General features: G+C 52.3%; 1 protein-coding gene across 1 annotated transcript; it reads right to left on the bottom strand.

The window, feature by feature from the left end:
* Positions 1–1579: 1579 nt before the first annotated feature.
* EIF3D (eukaryotic translation initiation factor 3 subunit D) lies at positions 1580–15260 on the bottom strand. Its single transcript, XM_082742145.1, has 15 exons — positions 15038–15260; positions 12340–12472; positions 11991–12036; positions 10976–11112; positions 10390–10475; positions 9763–9835; positions 8547–8659; positions 7684–7816; positions 7057–7204; positions 6210–6340; positions 5482–5567; positions 5273–5402; positions 2629–2771; positions 2182–2465; positions 1580–1729 (listed from the first exon to the last, which is right to left on the bottom strand). Exons 2-15 carry the CDS (start codon positions 12460–12462, stop codon positions 1716–1718), a joined length of 1647 nt encoding a protein of 548 aa, XP_082598271.1. The 5' UTR covers positions 12463–12472; positions 15038–15260; the 3' UTR covers positions 1580–1715.
* Positions 15261–16905: the final 1645 nt, after the last annotated feature.

Here is a 16905-nt window from a genome sequence, read left to right as displayed (position 1 = left end):
TTCCTTGACCTCTCAGAACAAAAGTACCCCCAAGGAATGCCATGTATCTATTTATAGCTTGTGTCTGCCTCAGAGAAAAGGTCAATGGAGCAGAAATGATCTTAGTCACTCTGGTGGCCTCTGTGCTTCCTCCAGGACCTGGGATACAGCAAGACACCAGTAAACATTTGTTGAATAAACCCTGAAAGTAGAGGCTATGTGAAGTACCTTGCCAGAAACAAAGTAGGAACATCTGCTTCTTGGTGGTTGGGACGATGTGAGAATGGGTACAGATAAATGAAGAATTAGCTGCTCGCCTTATCTGGTGAGCAGAGGGAAGTCAGGACTGATGAAGTATGGCCAGGCCTTGACAGTGGGCTCACAGGCAGCAGGATGCAGTGGAAGGTTTGAGTCAGGACTGAAGCCATCAGCTTGATGGCCCCAAGAAGGACGGAGATAAGTAGTGGACAGATAAAGCAAATGAAGCCTGTGGAAGCTGGTGCAGTTTTTAGGCCCCAAGGTTGAATCTGACTTCTACCTGCCCACTCATGCCCCCCTAATCCCCTGGGCTGCATCCTGGGTCTGCAGAGCCAGTCTGGTGAGGACCAGGCTCAACTCCGAAACCTCATGGCACTTAACACTTTCACGTGTGCTTTTGGACAATCTACCTATTTTGAAGACTCCCCAAGAAGCATGTTGCATGTCTTAACTAACTTCCATGAAACCAATAAATGTTTGGTTGCTGAGGCTCAATTACTACTATTATTTTTAAAGATTTTGAGAAAGAGAGCATGAGCAAGAGGAAAGGCAGAGAGACAACCAGATTTCCCACTGAGCCACCATGACCCCCTGGGCTCAATTACTCTGATTAAAATAGTAACCAGGAATGTTACTCAAGAGCCGAGCCCATTTCCTCATCAGTACAATGACTCCACTCTGACCAGCACTCCTGTTCTGCCTCAGCCTCAGATGAGATATTTATAGAAAGCTTAGCATAATACTGGGCAGGGTAATTACCTCAAACCATCAGGAATAGAACGCTATTCACTTATAAAAAAGTTTACATATCCTAAGCATTCTGTAGCTGATTTACGACACACTGCCTTGAGGGTGCCGGCTTGGGACTCTGTCACCGGCCCAAACCAAGCTTGAAAACAATTTATAAACCAGTCCTCACCACCCAGTGGGACACCCATCAGCATCTCCTGGGGCAGTCTCCTTCGTAAGCTGCCCGCCCACCTCAACCTTCAGAGACCATGCCCTCCTTCCCTTTACTAGTGATTTATGTCCCTAGTAAAGGGCAGGAGCTGAGTCTGGCACATGGCCAGCAGGCACCCCTACCTGTGGAAACAGACCTCTCGGGGGACCTCTGTTAGGTGCCTCAGAAAACTGACAACCATCCCCAGCGAAGGATCATGTCAGGTGGTTCCAAGAACAGAAACATCTAGGACATTCACCCTCTAACAGGGGTATGAAACGGGTAAAAGACGAAGGAGCCCAATTATGAACTCCAGATAGAACACAGCCGTATCTCACCATCCCTCTCCCAGGAGGTACTGGGGGGAGAGGCTGCCAATCCCAGTGCAGCACACGATAAAGGTAAGAGACTAAATAGTTATACTTTATTCCACTGTCACACTTCAGACAGTACGAATCAGATCAGCATTCCACTACACATCCAAAACCCTTCCAGGCTCAGTGGAACGACAAACTCCGGCTTCACGTCATCATCTGGTTTAAGTTTCTTCCTCTGAAAGACAGAAAACGTTAGAGAAATGAGGCATGTCACGCCGGGGAAGTGCTTGTGATTTCCCCACTGCGTTCTGGATCGTCATGGGGCTACGAGGAACTTCCTGCAGTCATCAGATGGTGAATGAAGCAGCAAAGAGGCAACCCGGGGCCCGTGTAACCAGCCCAGAGCATCTTTCCTCCTCCAGACCACTGGCTAACCATTCCGCCTTTCCCTCCATGCTTCTTTCCCACCCTGGCCTCCAGGAGGCCCCTCTCCCCCCGCACCCCTCATGGGATCTGAAGGCTCTGGAAGCAGCTCCAGGCGCCGGAGGGCAGGCTGCTGCAGAGTCGAGTCTCCGGGAGCACTCAGCTGGTCCCATGTCAGGGCTCCAGAGAAGAGTGGCCTCGGAGCTCGGTCCCTAGCTAGCCTAACAGCCCTGCCTAGACTTCAGAAGGAGGCCTGCCACACACCTTCCTCTTCCTCCTCCTCCTCCTCTTCATCCTCATCGTCCTCATCAGAGCTGAACGTGCCGTCCGGCAGGCTGTAGACGCGGATGACCTGCTTGTTGGGGTCCTTGAGGATGAGGTACTTGCCCTCCTCCAGCTTCATGCAGATGTCGATGACGCAGCGCAGGATGCCCCAGGCGTTCTCCACGCTCAGGTTGATCTGGCTGGCGAACTCATTGGGCTTGAACTGCTGTGTGCCCAGGATGACGTGGCGCGAGGAGTCCTTCACATGGTACCGGGACACGTACCTAGCAGGGGAGGGGGTGACCATGGTGGGGGCAGGCCGCACAGGGGCACAGCCACACCCGCAGCGCCAAGTTCTTCCCCAGGGACAGTGGGGAGGCCCACCCCGCCCGGCCCGCCGACCGCCCCTTGCAGCCGGTGGATTCTGGGCGCCTGCGCGAACCTCACCCCAGCTTGAGATACTCAGAGCCGGCCAGCAAGGCGCAGCACGTCCACCGGGCCAGCTTGTAGCTGTTGTTCTTCAGCTCAGTGGCGATGACGGCACCTCGCTGCGAGTCCAGCTTCTGACGCCAGTCAACACCGTTGCAGTGCTGCAGGAGGCAAGCGGGGCCCAGGCGTGAAGGGGGGCCCTACTGCCGGAGGCCTGGGACCTCCTCCGGCAGAGAAGGGACTCCTTTGTGGGCTTGGCTTGGAAGCGGGGAGTCCGCAGGTAAATCACAGGCAAAGACACGGTCCCTGGGCGCACAGGGGGGGCCCGGCAAACCCCTAACCCTCTTGTCTAGACCAGGACCCATGCGCGCACAGTGACACAAGGGCCGTATGAATGGCAGTGGCAAGAGTTCACAGTGTACGGTGTGGGAAGGGAGAGCTCCCCGGAGGGAACGTGACGGCTCCCCCGGGGAGGATGCTGACAGAGGCTGGAGGTGGCGTGACGGGAGAGGTACAGAGGGAAAGACAGGCTGCAGGTCGGGTCAGCCCTGGGTGGGGGAGGAGGCCGCAGAGAGGAGGCCAGAGTCTGACCTTCTGTATATACACGGGCAAACAAAGAGATCATCTGCTCCTACTACCTCGTGCGCAGATGTGGGAACTTGGGACCCAAAGTGAAGTGACTGGCTGAAGGTCATGTGCAGAGATTCTCAGATTGTCTTGGTTCATGGCAACCAGAGGCCTTCCCAAATACTAGTCCTTTAAGTAGTCGGGCCCAAACGGTTTAGGAATAAGACTTAGACAGATACGATTCCCTCAAGACCACTCTTGCGAGTTTGCTGTGGCATTTCGAGAGTCTCTCCACATAGCTGTGCTGCACGGTGGGAGCAGTGTTTTGGACAATGAGTTGGCAGAGATCAAGCGAGTTGGGGCGGGGAGGGCACGGAGGAGGTCAGCTAGACCAGCAAGTGCACAGTAAAAGGCGCGATCGACAGCATCCTGAAGTGGGTGATGACAGCAGAACTGAGGGAGAAGACGGACCGCAGAGCCGAGAAACCCAAGCAGATCTGAGGAACCAAGCTTACAGTTCAAGGTTGAGGCTTGGGCTAGGCACAATTCTACTAAGTCATCGGGAGATGTCTCCCGATGGCGCCGACCCTTGTGTGGCGGGAAACCGTGCCGATGAGGAACGGTCATGCCCATGGTTAGGCACCTTCTATGTCAAGGGCATTCTGCGCAGAAACTAAGGTCCCTTAAGATAGGGAGACCACCTGGGTGCAAGCCAGACACAGAGAAGTCAAGTCAGAGGCTGGATGCACGAGAACAACCTGCTGAGCTGTTGCTGATCTGAAGACAGAGGGGACCCTCGGGCAAGGGATGTGGGGGACCTCGAGGAGCCGAGAAGCCCCAGTGGACAGCTGGTATGAGAATGGGGCACTGAGCCCACAACAGCAAGGAACTCTGAATTCTAACTAGAATGAGCCTGGATGTTTCTTCCAGAACCTTCAGATTCATTTTGACCCTTTGTTACGGAGCAAGAGAAAACGAACACAGAGCTCTATGGAGAAGTAACTGTGGCACAGAGAGCTGCGGAGGGACTGACCTGAAAGGCGGCTCCACTGGAAGTCAGAAAGGAGGGGAGCCAGCAGAGAAAGCAAGAGAAGGACTGAAAAAATGTGCGAGGCTGGAGTCCGGGAGCACCACAGAGGGTAAAGCCACACGGCGACAGTGACGCTGTATGCTATCGGGGGGACCGGCGGAAAGTCTGAGAAGAGGCCACTGGCCCAGAGCCGAGTTTGCAGCAGGGCTTCTGGTGCGCTCCTTCGTCAGGTGGCAGAGGCCAAGGCCGCCTGGGGAGTGGGAATCAGCAGCAGTAAATGCGGGTCCCCGAGTCTCTAATGAAGGCAGAGCACAACGGCCCACAGACTCTGTCTCATTAGACGCTGTTCGATGTGCGCCTGAGCTGTCCTTGCTGTGGAGGACCCTTTGTTGGGTACAGCGGCGCCCTGGGGCACTGCCCTCCGCAGCCGAGTCCGAAGCCCAGGCAGCTTCAGAGAGGGGCGCAGCCCAGCGATCCTGCAGCACCAGCAGGAGGGGGAAGCAGAAAGAGGAGAGATGAAGGAAGCCCATTTCTTTCAAGAGGCCTCCTGAAGAGCCAAATCTTCGCTGATCTGAGAATCTCGAAATTCAAGAAGGGAAGGAGTTGGAAGAAGAAATCAGAAGGTTGGAGGGAAGGTTGTGGCTGCTCTAAGCGAAAGAACAGATCAAAAAAAGCTCTGGGGCTTATAGGACACCTGCCAACCTGGATGATGAGAGATCAAAACCAGACGCTCGCAGAGAGAAGCCCACAGGAGGGCAGAGAGGAACAGAGAGGGACAAAGTCCTGTGAGAACATCACTACTCCTGGTTCCTGTGTGCCTCCTGCGTGCCACACGAGCAGAAAAGCTCTAGCCTTAGCCACGGTCTACAAAGGCACGATCTCTTTCTCAATGATGAACTAAGGGGAGGAAAAACTCAGAAGACACACACACACACACACACACACACACAAATCTTGGTAGCTGTGTAAGTGACGCACAGAGACAGAAGACCAAGGCTCACAAAGGCTAGTCAGGGACAGCAGGGCCCACAGGAACCACAGACAGGGTGACCAAGCGTGCCTCACCCTGGAATCCCACTCGTTGAGGGTCTTGATGTTGATGAAGGACACTTCCCCGTTGGCTCCGGTCATGACGCCATCGTGCTCACAACGGACAATAAGGTCGATGTCGTCTCCAAGCTTCCACCTGCGGTACCTGCAGCCAACAAGGAGCTTGTTCAGCCACTGGAGACCCTGGCTTTCAGAGAGCCCACCCCCCTAGGTGGCTGACATACCGGTAGGCGACTGAGGCGACTTCATTCTTGTCCATGTCATCCTCCACGAATGGGTTTGGGTTGGGGAAGTTGTATCTTTCCTTCCCCTGCCAAGAGACAGAGGCATCAGGAGACAGTGAGCACTCGCGGTCGGGCCCATTGAGCAGACCCTGCGCTCGGCTTACTTACAGCCGTGGCCGGCCCCCTGCAGCCCTCCGGGGTGGGGTGGGGGCCGTTTACCCTTCCCGACCTCGAGCATGAACCCGGGGAGCTCCCGAATGCTTGCATGGGCCGTCTGTGTGCTTCGTGTGTCTGAATGAGCAGCCACACCCCCCTCCCGTTTCATTTTTCTAGAGCGCACGCCACCACTTGTCGTAAGAGGTTTATTTTGTTTATGGTCTTTCCTCCTTCATTAGAATGAAGCCTCCTGAGAGTAGAACTCAGCTCACTGCTAGATCTCCAGCACCTAAACAGTGTGTTTGTAATCAGTCTGTCAAAGAGCTGAAGGAATCCCTACAGCCGAGACAAGTGTTCCTAGGACGCCAGCCTCATGGAGAACGTCCGACACAATACAGAGCTCTGAAGTGCTGGGTCTAGGGTTCCGTCAGGCAGCCTGAACTCAAAGCCCCAGCGTGGGCTCCTCTGTGACAGATAGGGACCCCGTCTGCCTTGCTCAGTCCCACCACCCCAGAGCCCACCACCAAGCAGATGTTCTGGAAACAGAGGCCCAGAGGCTCTCACCGCCTCACCATTCTCAAGCACTGCTGGGAGAAGTTGTGGTTGATGTAGGTCGCTTCCATGGCCAAGTTGCGTGGCGAATTGAAGGAATTGCCTTCATCTTGCGGGGGCTCGTTGGCAGTCTCACTCACTGTCAGGAGGTCTGCAAAAGCAGCGGCGTGGTCACCCACCCACGAAACCGAGCCATTAACGTGCCTGGCACTACGGGGAGGGGCGCAGGCCTGTCCTTCAAGGAACCACCACCTGCCAAGCCCGCTCTCCCAAGCAGGGGGGCGGGCCGGGGTGGGGGGGGGACAGATGGGAGGAGCGAGGAGCGCTGCTGGGTAACTTCACATCTCCTCTAATGTTAAATTCAAGAAACCAGTCTCGTTTCAATCTTTTGGGATTCAAGAGAATGTCTGATTTTATTAGCTTTTTGACTAAGAAAAGACCCTAAGCCTCAGGTATGGAATTGTATCGTTCTACCTCGCTGCTATCCTGCTTTCGTGACCTGGTTTCCCTTCGGGGCCTGCGTATTCGTGTTTGTGTGGTATCGAACATGTGCATGAGTAGTTTTCCCTTAATAAATACACTGAAGTATGCCTTCGGCTCAGGTCATGACCCCGGGTCCTGGGACCCAGCCCCGCGTCAGGCACCCTGCTCAGCGGGAAGCCTGCTTCTCCCTCTCCCTCCCCCTGCTTGTGTTCCCTCTCTCGCTGTGTCTGTCAAGTAAATAAATAATATCTTTGAAAAAAAAAATACACTGAAGTAAAGGAAAAAAAAACCCTTAACTTAAAGCCCTTTCTCTAGAACCAGGGACTTGCTCTGAACCAACATGACAGCCAACACCTTTCTGCTGCTCCCAAACAGGCTTCCTACCAAAGTCGGAGTTGTCCCTCTTGTCAAAGAAGAGCTTGGAGCCGACTCTCTGCACGACGATGTCCCAGGAGTACACGGAGCGCGTGCAGCCCATCAGCGTGGCGAGGATGGCGTCTGTGGCGAACACGTTCCCCTGGGTTTTCGCCAGCTGCAGAGAGGACGGGGGAGAAAGAGGGGAGGATACTCTCAGATCTAGCTGGCCCTCTGCAGGGAGCGCTCACGCCCTCACATCCAAGTACACACCCCGCTAGCGGTTGGAGCGGGTAGTCCGCAAGCTCCCGCAGGCAGGCGTGCTGCCGCCCTCCTCCGCACCCCGCCACGAGGGGACTGCAGCTCCCTGAGCATGCGCCACATTCCAGGACGGCATGTCGCTATGCTCTCGCCTCACCCCAGTGGCTTGTGTTAAGCACACTCGCCCCGCTTCCCAGGTGAGGAGAGGAGGGCTCAGGCAGGCGGCGCGAGGAAGGGTGGCAGGGCTGGGGTTCGGGTCCAGCTCCAGTTAACGCCCGTGTCACGGCACAGGCCGCAGGGTGGCCGCATCCCAGCGGCCCCTGCCCCATCTGGGAGCATCGGAGACGGAGGGGGTTCCGAGGCCTAGGAATCCACGCGGATGCCCGCGGGGCCCACCTTTCGGATGACAGGGTCGTCTGTGGTGGTGACAGTGTGGAAGATGCGCTTGATGCTCCGCAGCGGCTTCTCGCTCCTCGTGGTAATGCGGTCGAAGGCTTTGTCGTAGTACTCCAGCGCCCCGCAGCACTCGCTGAGGCCAGCGGCCAGGCGACAAGGGAAATGGCACCATCAACTTTTTGTCTTCGTTTTTAAAAAGCTACAGAGCGGTGCCTGCGTGGCTCGGCCGGCTGAGCGCCTGACTCTTGATTTCAGCTCAGGCCAAGCTCTCAGCAGGCTCTGCGCCCGGAGGGGACTCGGAGTCTGCCTGACATTCTCTCCCTCTCCCCCGGCCCCTCCCTCTGCTTACGTGCTTGCTTTTTCTTTCTAAGAAATAAATCAATTTTTAGGGAAGAAAAAAAAAGAAAAAAAAAAAATAAAAAAAGAAAAAAGCTGTGCAATCCAAAGTCTTATCCAGAAATCCCACCTATAAAAGGAGAGAGGATTCCTCTGTCGGGAACAGGAGAGACAAGCTCCCAGAGTTCACACAGATCCCTGTCTGCTAAGCTCTGGATATGGCTCCACAGAACAGCGTGAACACAACTGACTGACACAGACTCCCCACTTTAATGATGGGGAGACTAAGGCCAAGACAGGGACATGGGCAGTTATGGAGGCATCTGGGCATGCAGGTTCCTGGCCTGGCGCTCTGGCCCCCACTGACTGACTTCTATCTACTACCCGAGGGAAATAGCTCTTTGTGACATCAGGAGAAGCTCTGCTTCTGAGGAACTACGGTCTTTCTCTTCCTGCCGAAAGAGCCACACAACTCGCTGGTCCATACACACACGCGCGTGGCAGGAGGTGCAGAAGACACGACTTACATGTCCTGTGGCTCTGACACTTCCAAGTAGCGCATCTTCATCAACTGAGGAAAGTCCATCTCCTCCTTCACCTCCCAGTCACTACGGACTTCCACCGAAGAGTCTCGGGGTTTCTTTGCAGAACCAGTGGAGGGAGAACGACAGGCAGCGTGTAACAGGAGGAGAAGACAGGTTAACAGCGTGGAGGGCTCTTAGTCAATAAGTCCCTCCAGAGCCTGTGCCACATGCTGGCTGCTTTCTTTCTTTCTTTTTTTTTTTTAGATTTTATTTATTTATTTGACAGACAGAGATTATAAGTAGAGAGAGAGAGAGAGAGGGAGGGGGAAGCAGGCTCACTGCCGAGCAGAGAGCCCGATGCGGGACTCGATCCCAGGACCCTGAGATCATGACCCCAGCTGCAGGCAGAGGCTTTAACCCACTGAGCCACCCAGGCGCCCTGTCGCTGGCTGCTTTCTAAGACAACACCCCGACTCTGGGCTTTGCAGTCTAGAAAAGGACCGAAGGGGGCAAGAGGTCAAAAACAACCAGGAAATTTCCTTCTAGGTGATGTTGGCACCCAGGGCACACCAGCTCTTTCACACGTATAGAACTTCTAGCAGCTTCTTTTATGTCTCACAGGATGTCAGCCCAGCAAGCATCGCATCCCACAAAACCTAACTGCTGCCGCCGGAGCCCGTCTCCTGCTCACGTGCGCCTCCCGCTCTCACCGCATCCCCATAAGCACCCGTGCACGAACGTTTACAGCAGCATTTTCCCACCAGCAGCAAGTGGAACCCACCCAGACGTCTGTGTCCCAGGGAACGGGTAATGAAACATGGTACACTCGTATTACAGACTTGGCAATAAGGAGGCCCTGGATGAACCTGAAAACGTGCTCCGTGGAAGGAGCCAGACACAAAGGCCCGCATGTCACAGGAGTCTATGTATAGGAAATGTCTGGAAGAGGCAAACCTAGAGACAGAAGAGACTGGTAGTAGCCGAGGGCTGTGTAGAGAGAGCAAAGGCTGGCTGCTGAAGGGCATGGGGTTCTTTCCAGAATGACGAGACTGTTCTGCTGGCTGCAGGCCCGCATCCATGAACATACCAAGAACCCCCGAACTGTACACTTGAATTGGGTGGACTGCACAGAGCGTGAAGATTCCAATAAAGCAGTTATAAAACCAAATAAGCAGACAAAACTGAATTTCTAGATAGAACTCTGGTGTGGATACACTACCTGTGACTTCTGGTCCCACTTCTGCCTCACTCCGAATTGTTTCTGGAATTTTTTCTGCAGTCGTATGCGCTCTCTAGAAAGACAAGAAGACTCTGCTTTGGGTGCATATCTTTAAATGAGCGGGTTTTTGAAAGGCAGAAGCTGTCATCCTCTTCTGCTAACCTGCAACACTGTCACTGACTTCTTGGAACCAAGAAAACAGGGGCTTCGTGAAAAAGAGCAGAGCACGAGTGTACACACGGTGCTAGAAGAGGTGCACTGCCCCCTACTCTGGCCACTAGCAGCTCCAGCTTGGGCAGGGCTGCTGGCCGACATGGCTCCCAGGGCCCCGTGTGAAGGAGGCCCTGGGCTCGGGCCGCAGCAGAACTGACCAAGGGAAGCACCAGAGCTCTTCTTACCTGCCCTCATTTCTTACCAGTGCACGGCTACTGCCGAGTAATCTCCTGCTGTGCTACCTGCCAACGATAGCCCTCGGAGAATGAGGGCAAGCTCAAACAGTGGCTTTGCTGGTGTCAGGAATGTTTCTGTGTTTGTCTGCAATGCTGGGGAAGACAACTGTCCTCCTGCTCTGGCCCAGTAATTTCAGAGCACGCTCGGCCCTGGAAGGGTGAGGACAAGAAACCTCACCTCTCTTTCTGCTTGGCGCTCTTAGGCAGGGTCTGCAGGTTGAACTGCAACATGTTCCGTCGATCTTTGTCTCTGCGGAGGTTCCGCTGGGAAGTAAGAAGAAAACACCTGTGTTAAAATCCTGGGGATCTGATGGACAAGAGGCAAGGCTTAATGGGAGAGCTTTCCCTAGCATTCGCATGGACACACAGTCACATATTTTTTATTGAAGTAGGTTTACGGGCTTTTATTAGAGTTGCAGTTTGGCTCTTTATGAAGGAAGATGCAGCCCAACTGGACCATCTACTTAATAAAGCCTGCACACAGCGATTAAATGAGGCAACAGGCACCTTTTTACCTGACACAAGCACACCCTCTTGGCACAGAGGTATGATGTCCTAGCCTATGACAAAAAGCCAAACCATTTAAACCTATCCTGGACCCAGTAAGTTTACTTCAGCACAGTGTATCAATGGTCAGCCACTTGGAAATCACTGGAAGACCCACGAAAACGTGCTTTCATCAGTACACACAAGGTAGCATTTTCAGCAGGTGGCTGCCAGTGGTAATGGCCCCAAGACAGTCGGATTGCTGGTTCCTGGCCTACCTGTGCAAATCGCATCCGATTCCGCTGGTAGGCGGTCTTCTGTGTGCGTGCTGTGTCCACCAGCTGGAAACTAGTTTCGTCCTCCTCGTGGAAATAAGCATATTGACTTCCACCACCGAACTGAGAGGAGTACTTATCTGCAAGCAAAGGCAGGGATGTGTAACAGCTGCTACAGTTACTTTACACACATGCTGGTCTAGAGCCTTCCTATTCAAACTGTGCCCCCGGACCCTTAGCAGAGGTGCGTGCTGATGGACTCACCTCACACCCACCAAATCAGAATCAAGAGTTTTAAGATCCCCAGGTGATTCACGTGCACATTCAAGTCTGAACAGCTCTGATCTAAAGAGCTTTCTAAGTCAAGACAGAGTTTGAGGATGTCAAGCCCATTTCATGCCCTGCCTTGGTCTGTAAGAAGAGGAGTCCACCTTTACTCTCCCAGAAGGGGCAGACATGGGGCGTGCACTATGCAAACGGCAAACACCTGCACCACCGGGTGCTTGAGGCAGACACGTCCAACAGGTCATGTTACACTTTACTGCTGACCTCGGCCTCAGATAATCGTCACTTGGGTTACAAGCAGCCCCTTCCAGCAATCTCAGCTGGCACAGAAAAACCACCACCACCACCACCACCACCCATTTACTGGGTCGAAATCTTAATATGTGGAGTCCTCTGACTGGCTTCCTAGGTTCAGAAAAATACTAGGCACTGCAGTACAAAACAGGAATGAGTTCAAAGGATACGTAAAAATATTCATGGCTCCCTGAAAGTGGAAGGGGAAAAAAAAAAAAAAATCCCATTATAACAGATTAAATCACTTCAATGAGCAGTCCAAGTTTTAGGGCCATTCAAAAAAAAAGTGGATACTTCCTACAGTTCAGACAGCCCTAAAAACTACGAATTATCATCATCATCATTTTGTTCCTTTCCTAGAATGCTTTTGGATGGAGGTTACTAGAAAAAGCAACAATCCTCCCAAGGCCCTGGTCTGGGCAGTCCGTTGAACACTTACTCGTGTACCTCTTATCTTGGTATGTGGCACCCGTCCAGTCTGCAACCTGTGAGAGCAGTAGCAGAGGAGAGAGCACACAGGTCAGTCAGACACGTTTCTGCGGACCCAGAAACCCCTGTTAAGTGAAGACGCCATCTGGGAATAACTTAAGAGAGAATGGGGATCGTAAGGCCTTTAAGTGCCTAGCTCTGTTAGGACTACTGTTAAGTACCCAGGCGTTACAGTCTTTCCCAGCTGGTGTCCCCCTAAGGAACACAGGAGTTATACTTTGGAGAGAACAAACCAGAAATGGTTAACGGAGGGCTGCAGCCATAGCTTAAAAGCTTCACTTTCATGAACAGGCAAGTACCTTTCCTAGCCGATCCCCTTTGCTGAACGGTTGGTAGGGCATATCCCGAAACTGCTCGGGCACGGCACAGGGACCCCAGCCGGAGGGGTTGTCCTGGATCACGGGGGTCATGAACTTCGCCATCTTCTAAAACCTAAAAAATACAAATAATGTGAGTAGCTTCGTGAAGAAAGGCCTCTGAGTACAAGCAGGCTTCCGCTATGGGAAGCTAAGACATAATGACAAAATCTGAAAGGCAACACACAAAATGGAACACTCCGCTGTTGAGCTCCTACTAACTGAGTTCGTTTTCTCGTAGATAAGATCGTGAATACCTAAGACGTGGAAGACCACTAACAAAACTGATCTACCATACTGCACCGACTCTCTGACACCCACTTTCCCCAATATAATGTCTTTGAAATGAGGCTGCACCTTATGCTTCATTGGATCTCTTATCCTAATTGGCAGTTTGTCCTTCTTGGTGCTACGTAACATACATGTGCTTCTTTAATTCAGTAGTGTCTCAGCTTTGATGGAATGTAGTAACCTTTCTCCAGTGTAATAACCATGTTCTAGTTCTCAGAAACACCTTCACCAAGTCATACAATCCATAGCTTCTCTAAGACTTTATCTGTTAAGTGAGTAAGACCCTGGTTTAATTCACAGCACGAAATCATTGCTAAAGACTGGGTAGTTATACATATGAAAATGCTTGACTGTAAAATGCCACACAATTACATCTGGGACTTGCAAAAAATGTATTTACACACAGGGTGCTGAGAAAAAAGAAGTCCGTAAGTATAGCCTGATGTGTAACCTTTCTTTCTTGGTTCTTCTGATTTTCTGTCATCAATGCAAATCCTTATGCAGAACAAGGGGACCCAGAGCCAAGCAAAAAGCCTGTCAGAAAGCTGAGGTTACCATAAGCCCTAGGTCCTAAAAGTGTCCACACGTCCCATGTTTGTAGATGTTCACAAGTACCAGTTATTGTTCTTGGTGTCGACCCTGCATAAACCCAGTAAATGCCCCGAACAATCCTGAGGTAGCTTCTAGTATCATCCCCGCTCTTCAGATCAGAACACTGAAGCACAGAGAAGCTAAGAAATTGTTCAAATTTGCAATGCTAGTTGATGAAAAAATTTGAACCAAAGCAGTCTGGCTGGAATCCGCGCTCTGGTCATGCTATAGCTCCTCTGAAATAGATCTTCATCTGACAGTTCCTATCAAAAACCTATGCACTTGGGGCGCCTGGGTGGCTCAGTGGGTTAAAGCCTCTGCCTTTGGCTCTGGTCATGATCCCAGGGTCCTGGGATCGTGGCCCATGTTGGGCTCTCTGCTCAGCAGGGAGCCTACTTCCAACCCCCCCTACCCCCGCCCTGCTGACTTGTGTTCTGTTTGTCAAATAAATAAAATCTAAAAAACAAACAAAACAAAAACCTATGCACTGATCATCCATCGTAATCCTCAGGTGCGTTCCTAGACGAAAAGCCGTTGCACAAATATTTCCAGAGCATCACAGAAAGCTCTCCTCAGTGTCCCACGATGGGGAGACTGAGGTTACCTGCAGAAGTGAACCGGGGTGACAGCAAGAGGGAACATACCAGCGGGATTCATCCTCCAACTCTAAACTTAAGATATACCACGGGAAGAGGACCGAGAGAAGAGATGGCAGCTTCAAGACAAGTCTCATTACAATGACTACTTATTGAGCCCCTACAGAGTGTCAGACACTGTGCTAAACGAGTTAACAGCACTAACTCCCCCACACCCCACATTTCAGAGATTAAAAGTTCGCAGCTCGGCCAATTAAGCTGTTGATCTGGCCACTGTTTCAAAACAGCTGATTTCCAGGGCTGTCTGCCCCAAGTCCAGCATTCTTCCCATTATGTTATAGCTCGGCAGCCACCCGAGAAGAAATGGGGTTGTATCCCTACCTAGTAGCCCAGTCAACAATATTTCAAAAAGGTGTAAAAAAAAAAAATCCAGTTGTTCTGCTACAGTTCAAGGAGGAAGCAGACCCAAGGCTTGGCATGCATTTCTCCAGCAGGTGGGAAGAATTCGCTGGACTTCAACGCATACCCCATGAGCAGAATGGAACCAGAAGCACAAACAGCCGGTCAGTTGCATCGGAGTGACAGCTGCACCCTGGGCAGCGGAGGCACCCCAGGGCTCAGAAGGTGCCCTGTGGCTGGCAGGCCACGGTGCTGTGTAGACAGACTATCACAGCCACTCCAGATCGGATGCCATCATTCCAGAGGGGAGAGAGTTTCAGATCAGAGATCAAACTTATGCCACCACAGCCTTCCATTTCACAGAAAAGGGAAGAAAACCTTTGGACTGTGAATTCCTCACGTTAGGCTCAAACACTGCTCAGCCTGGAACCCCCCCAAATACCTCCTTCACAGACATTCTGGGAGCCTCTGGCTACTTTGAAAACCCTGAGACCCAACGGGGTGAACAGGTAACTATCAAAGTCCCTCAGCCCGTGGCCGCAAAGCGAAGCCTAAGGCCAAGGGACCTCACCCACAAGGCCGTGAGCCGCATCCCTAAGTGTGTCCAGCCTGGGGTCCCCGAAGGTGGATTCTGCCCCGCCCAGCCGGGGGGCCCGAGGCGGCCGCAGACGTACGGGAGGTCTCTTCCGGGAGGCCTCCGAAGGCCGGGCCTAGCCCAAGCCGGCTCCAGAGATCCACGGAACCCTAGGGAACATTCCACTCACCTGTAAAGGCCTCTGCCGGGCCCGGATGGCGAGAGATGGTCCAGGCCGAAGACGGCGCACCCGGTTACCCTCCAAGGAACAGGGAAAAGGAAGAAAGATGCGCGCGCACCGGCCGGCGCCGTAAACACAATCGGCGCTGTCGTAAACTGCCTTCTAGCTTCCTGCGGAATCCACGGCAGAGCGCACGAGTCGTAAAGCGACGGCACACCCGGAAATTCGTCACTATTCTTTGAGAGGTGTACACACGGTTTTCGAGGAGCTAAGAGGCCGGGGGTGTGTTTACAGTTACGTCACGGGCGCATCCGGCGACGCCCCCAGAGGGCGTCCAGAATTTTTGAAACGTGGCGGCGGTGCACTAGAAGCTAGAGGCGGGGAGAGATGACGGCCTCTCCCGGTCCCGTAGCGGTTCACGGGTATCGCAGAGTGGCCGGGGTTCCGGCTTGCACTGGCCAGTGGTGTGGCTCGGGTCTCACAGCTGGGGGCAGGTCGAGGGTCCGGGACAGAGGTTATGGTTACCATTCCTCCGCCCCTCCCCTGCCCCGCTCCCGCCCCTTCTTTTCGTTTTGGAAACTGAGGCCCGGAGCCCTGAGTAGCAGGGCTGGTAGTGTAGGGGTGGAAGCCGGGATTCAATGCATACTTCACGGTTCTCAAGCCTTGTCCTACGACGACGATTTCTGGAGCGCTAGTGTGTAGAGTGGAGACTCCGGGTCTGACTTCCATTGGTTACTCAGCGACCGCTAGGCTGGAGGCCGGGAATCTGCTCGTTAGGTAGCGATTGTGATTCTGATGTGGCGGCTGGGGAACCACTTTGCTACAAAGGACAACGGTGCTGTCCTTTCCGCAGTTCTTGGCCTCTGGAATTTGTCCTTGAATCATATCCGGGAATTTCAAAACATTGAAAGAGAATCTGAAGATGTTTTTTTATTCAAACTTCATGTTCTTTTCTATCTGGTCTGCTGGGATTCCTTATCAGTCTCTCAGCCTGACTGACTCCTTTATTGGAAAATAAATCTGTTAGATCTGATATCTGCTCGCCTCTGCGGCTTGCTAGCTGTGTAGGCTTCCCATCTCTGGGTCTGTTTCCTTATCTGTAAATTGGAGATGATTAATAATTGGGCACTATGAGGGTAAAAATAAATTCATGTTACAATAGTAATTCCACTTACCAGTTGTGTGAACTTGGGCAGGTTATTTGATCATTCTCAAGCTATTTATTCATCTGTGAAATGAAAATGTTAATGGGGGGGGGCGCTTAGGTGGCTCAGTGGGTTAGCCTTCCTGTCAGGTCAGGATCTCACGTCCTGGGATCCAACCTCATGTGCTCCCTGCTCAGCAGGGAGTCTGCTTCTCTCTTTCTCTCTGCAGCTCCCCCTGCTTATGCTTCCTCTCCCTGTCAAATAAATAAATAAGATCTTTATTAAAACATTTTTTTAAATAAGTGCATTTGTTTCCATAAATTTTCTCCCAACCTGCTCATGTTCCTAATTTTTGCTGATGGCACTTGGTTAATGGTGCCCAGTATAAAGCCTTGTGGTCATCATTAATAGTCCCTTTTCCCTTTCCCTTTCCCACCACATTTCCACATTAAGTCCTTTATCCAATGCTCTTTGCTCTACTATCAAAATACATTTTTTTTTAAAAGATCTTATTTATTTTTTCATCTCCCTCATAGAGGGAGAGAGAGCACAGGCAGGGGGAGTAGCAGGCAGAGTGGGAAGCAGATTCCTTGAAGAGCAAGGAGCCTGTTGGGACTCAATCCCACCTGAGCTGAAGGCAGGCACTTAAACAACTGAGCCACTGCATCCCAACTTTCAAAATACATCTTTTTTTTTTTTTTTAAAAAAGATTTATTTATTTGACAGAGAGAG

Source organism: Mustela nivalis, assembly GCF_964662115.1.
Source record: "Mustela nivalis genome assembly, chromosome: 7".
Lineage (NCBI taxonomy): Eukaryota > Metazoa > Chordata > Mammalia > Carnivora > Mustelidae > Mustela > Mustela nivalis.
This window is presented reverse-complemented; position numbering and strand designations above follow the sequence as displayed.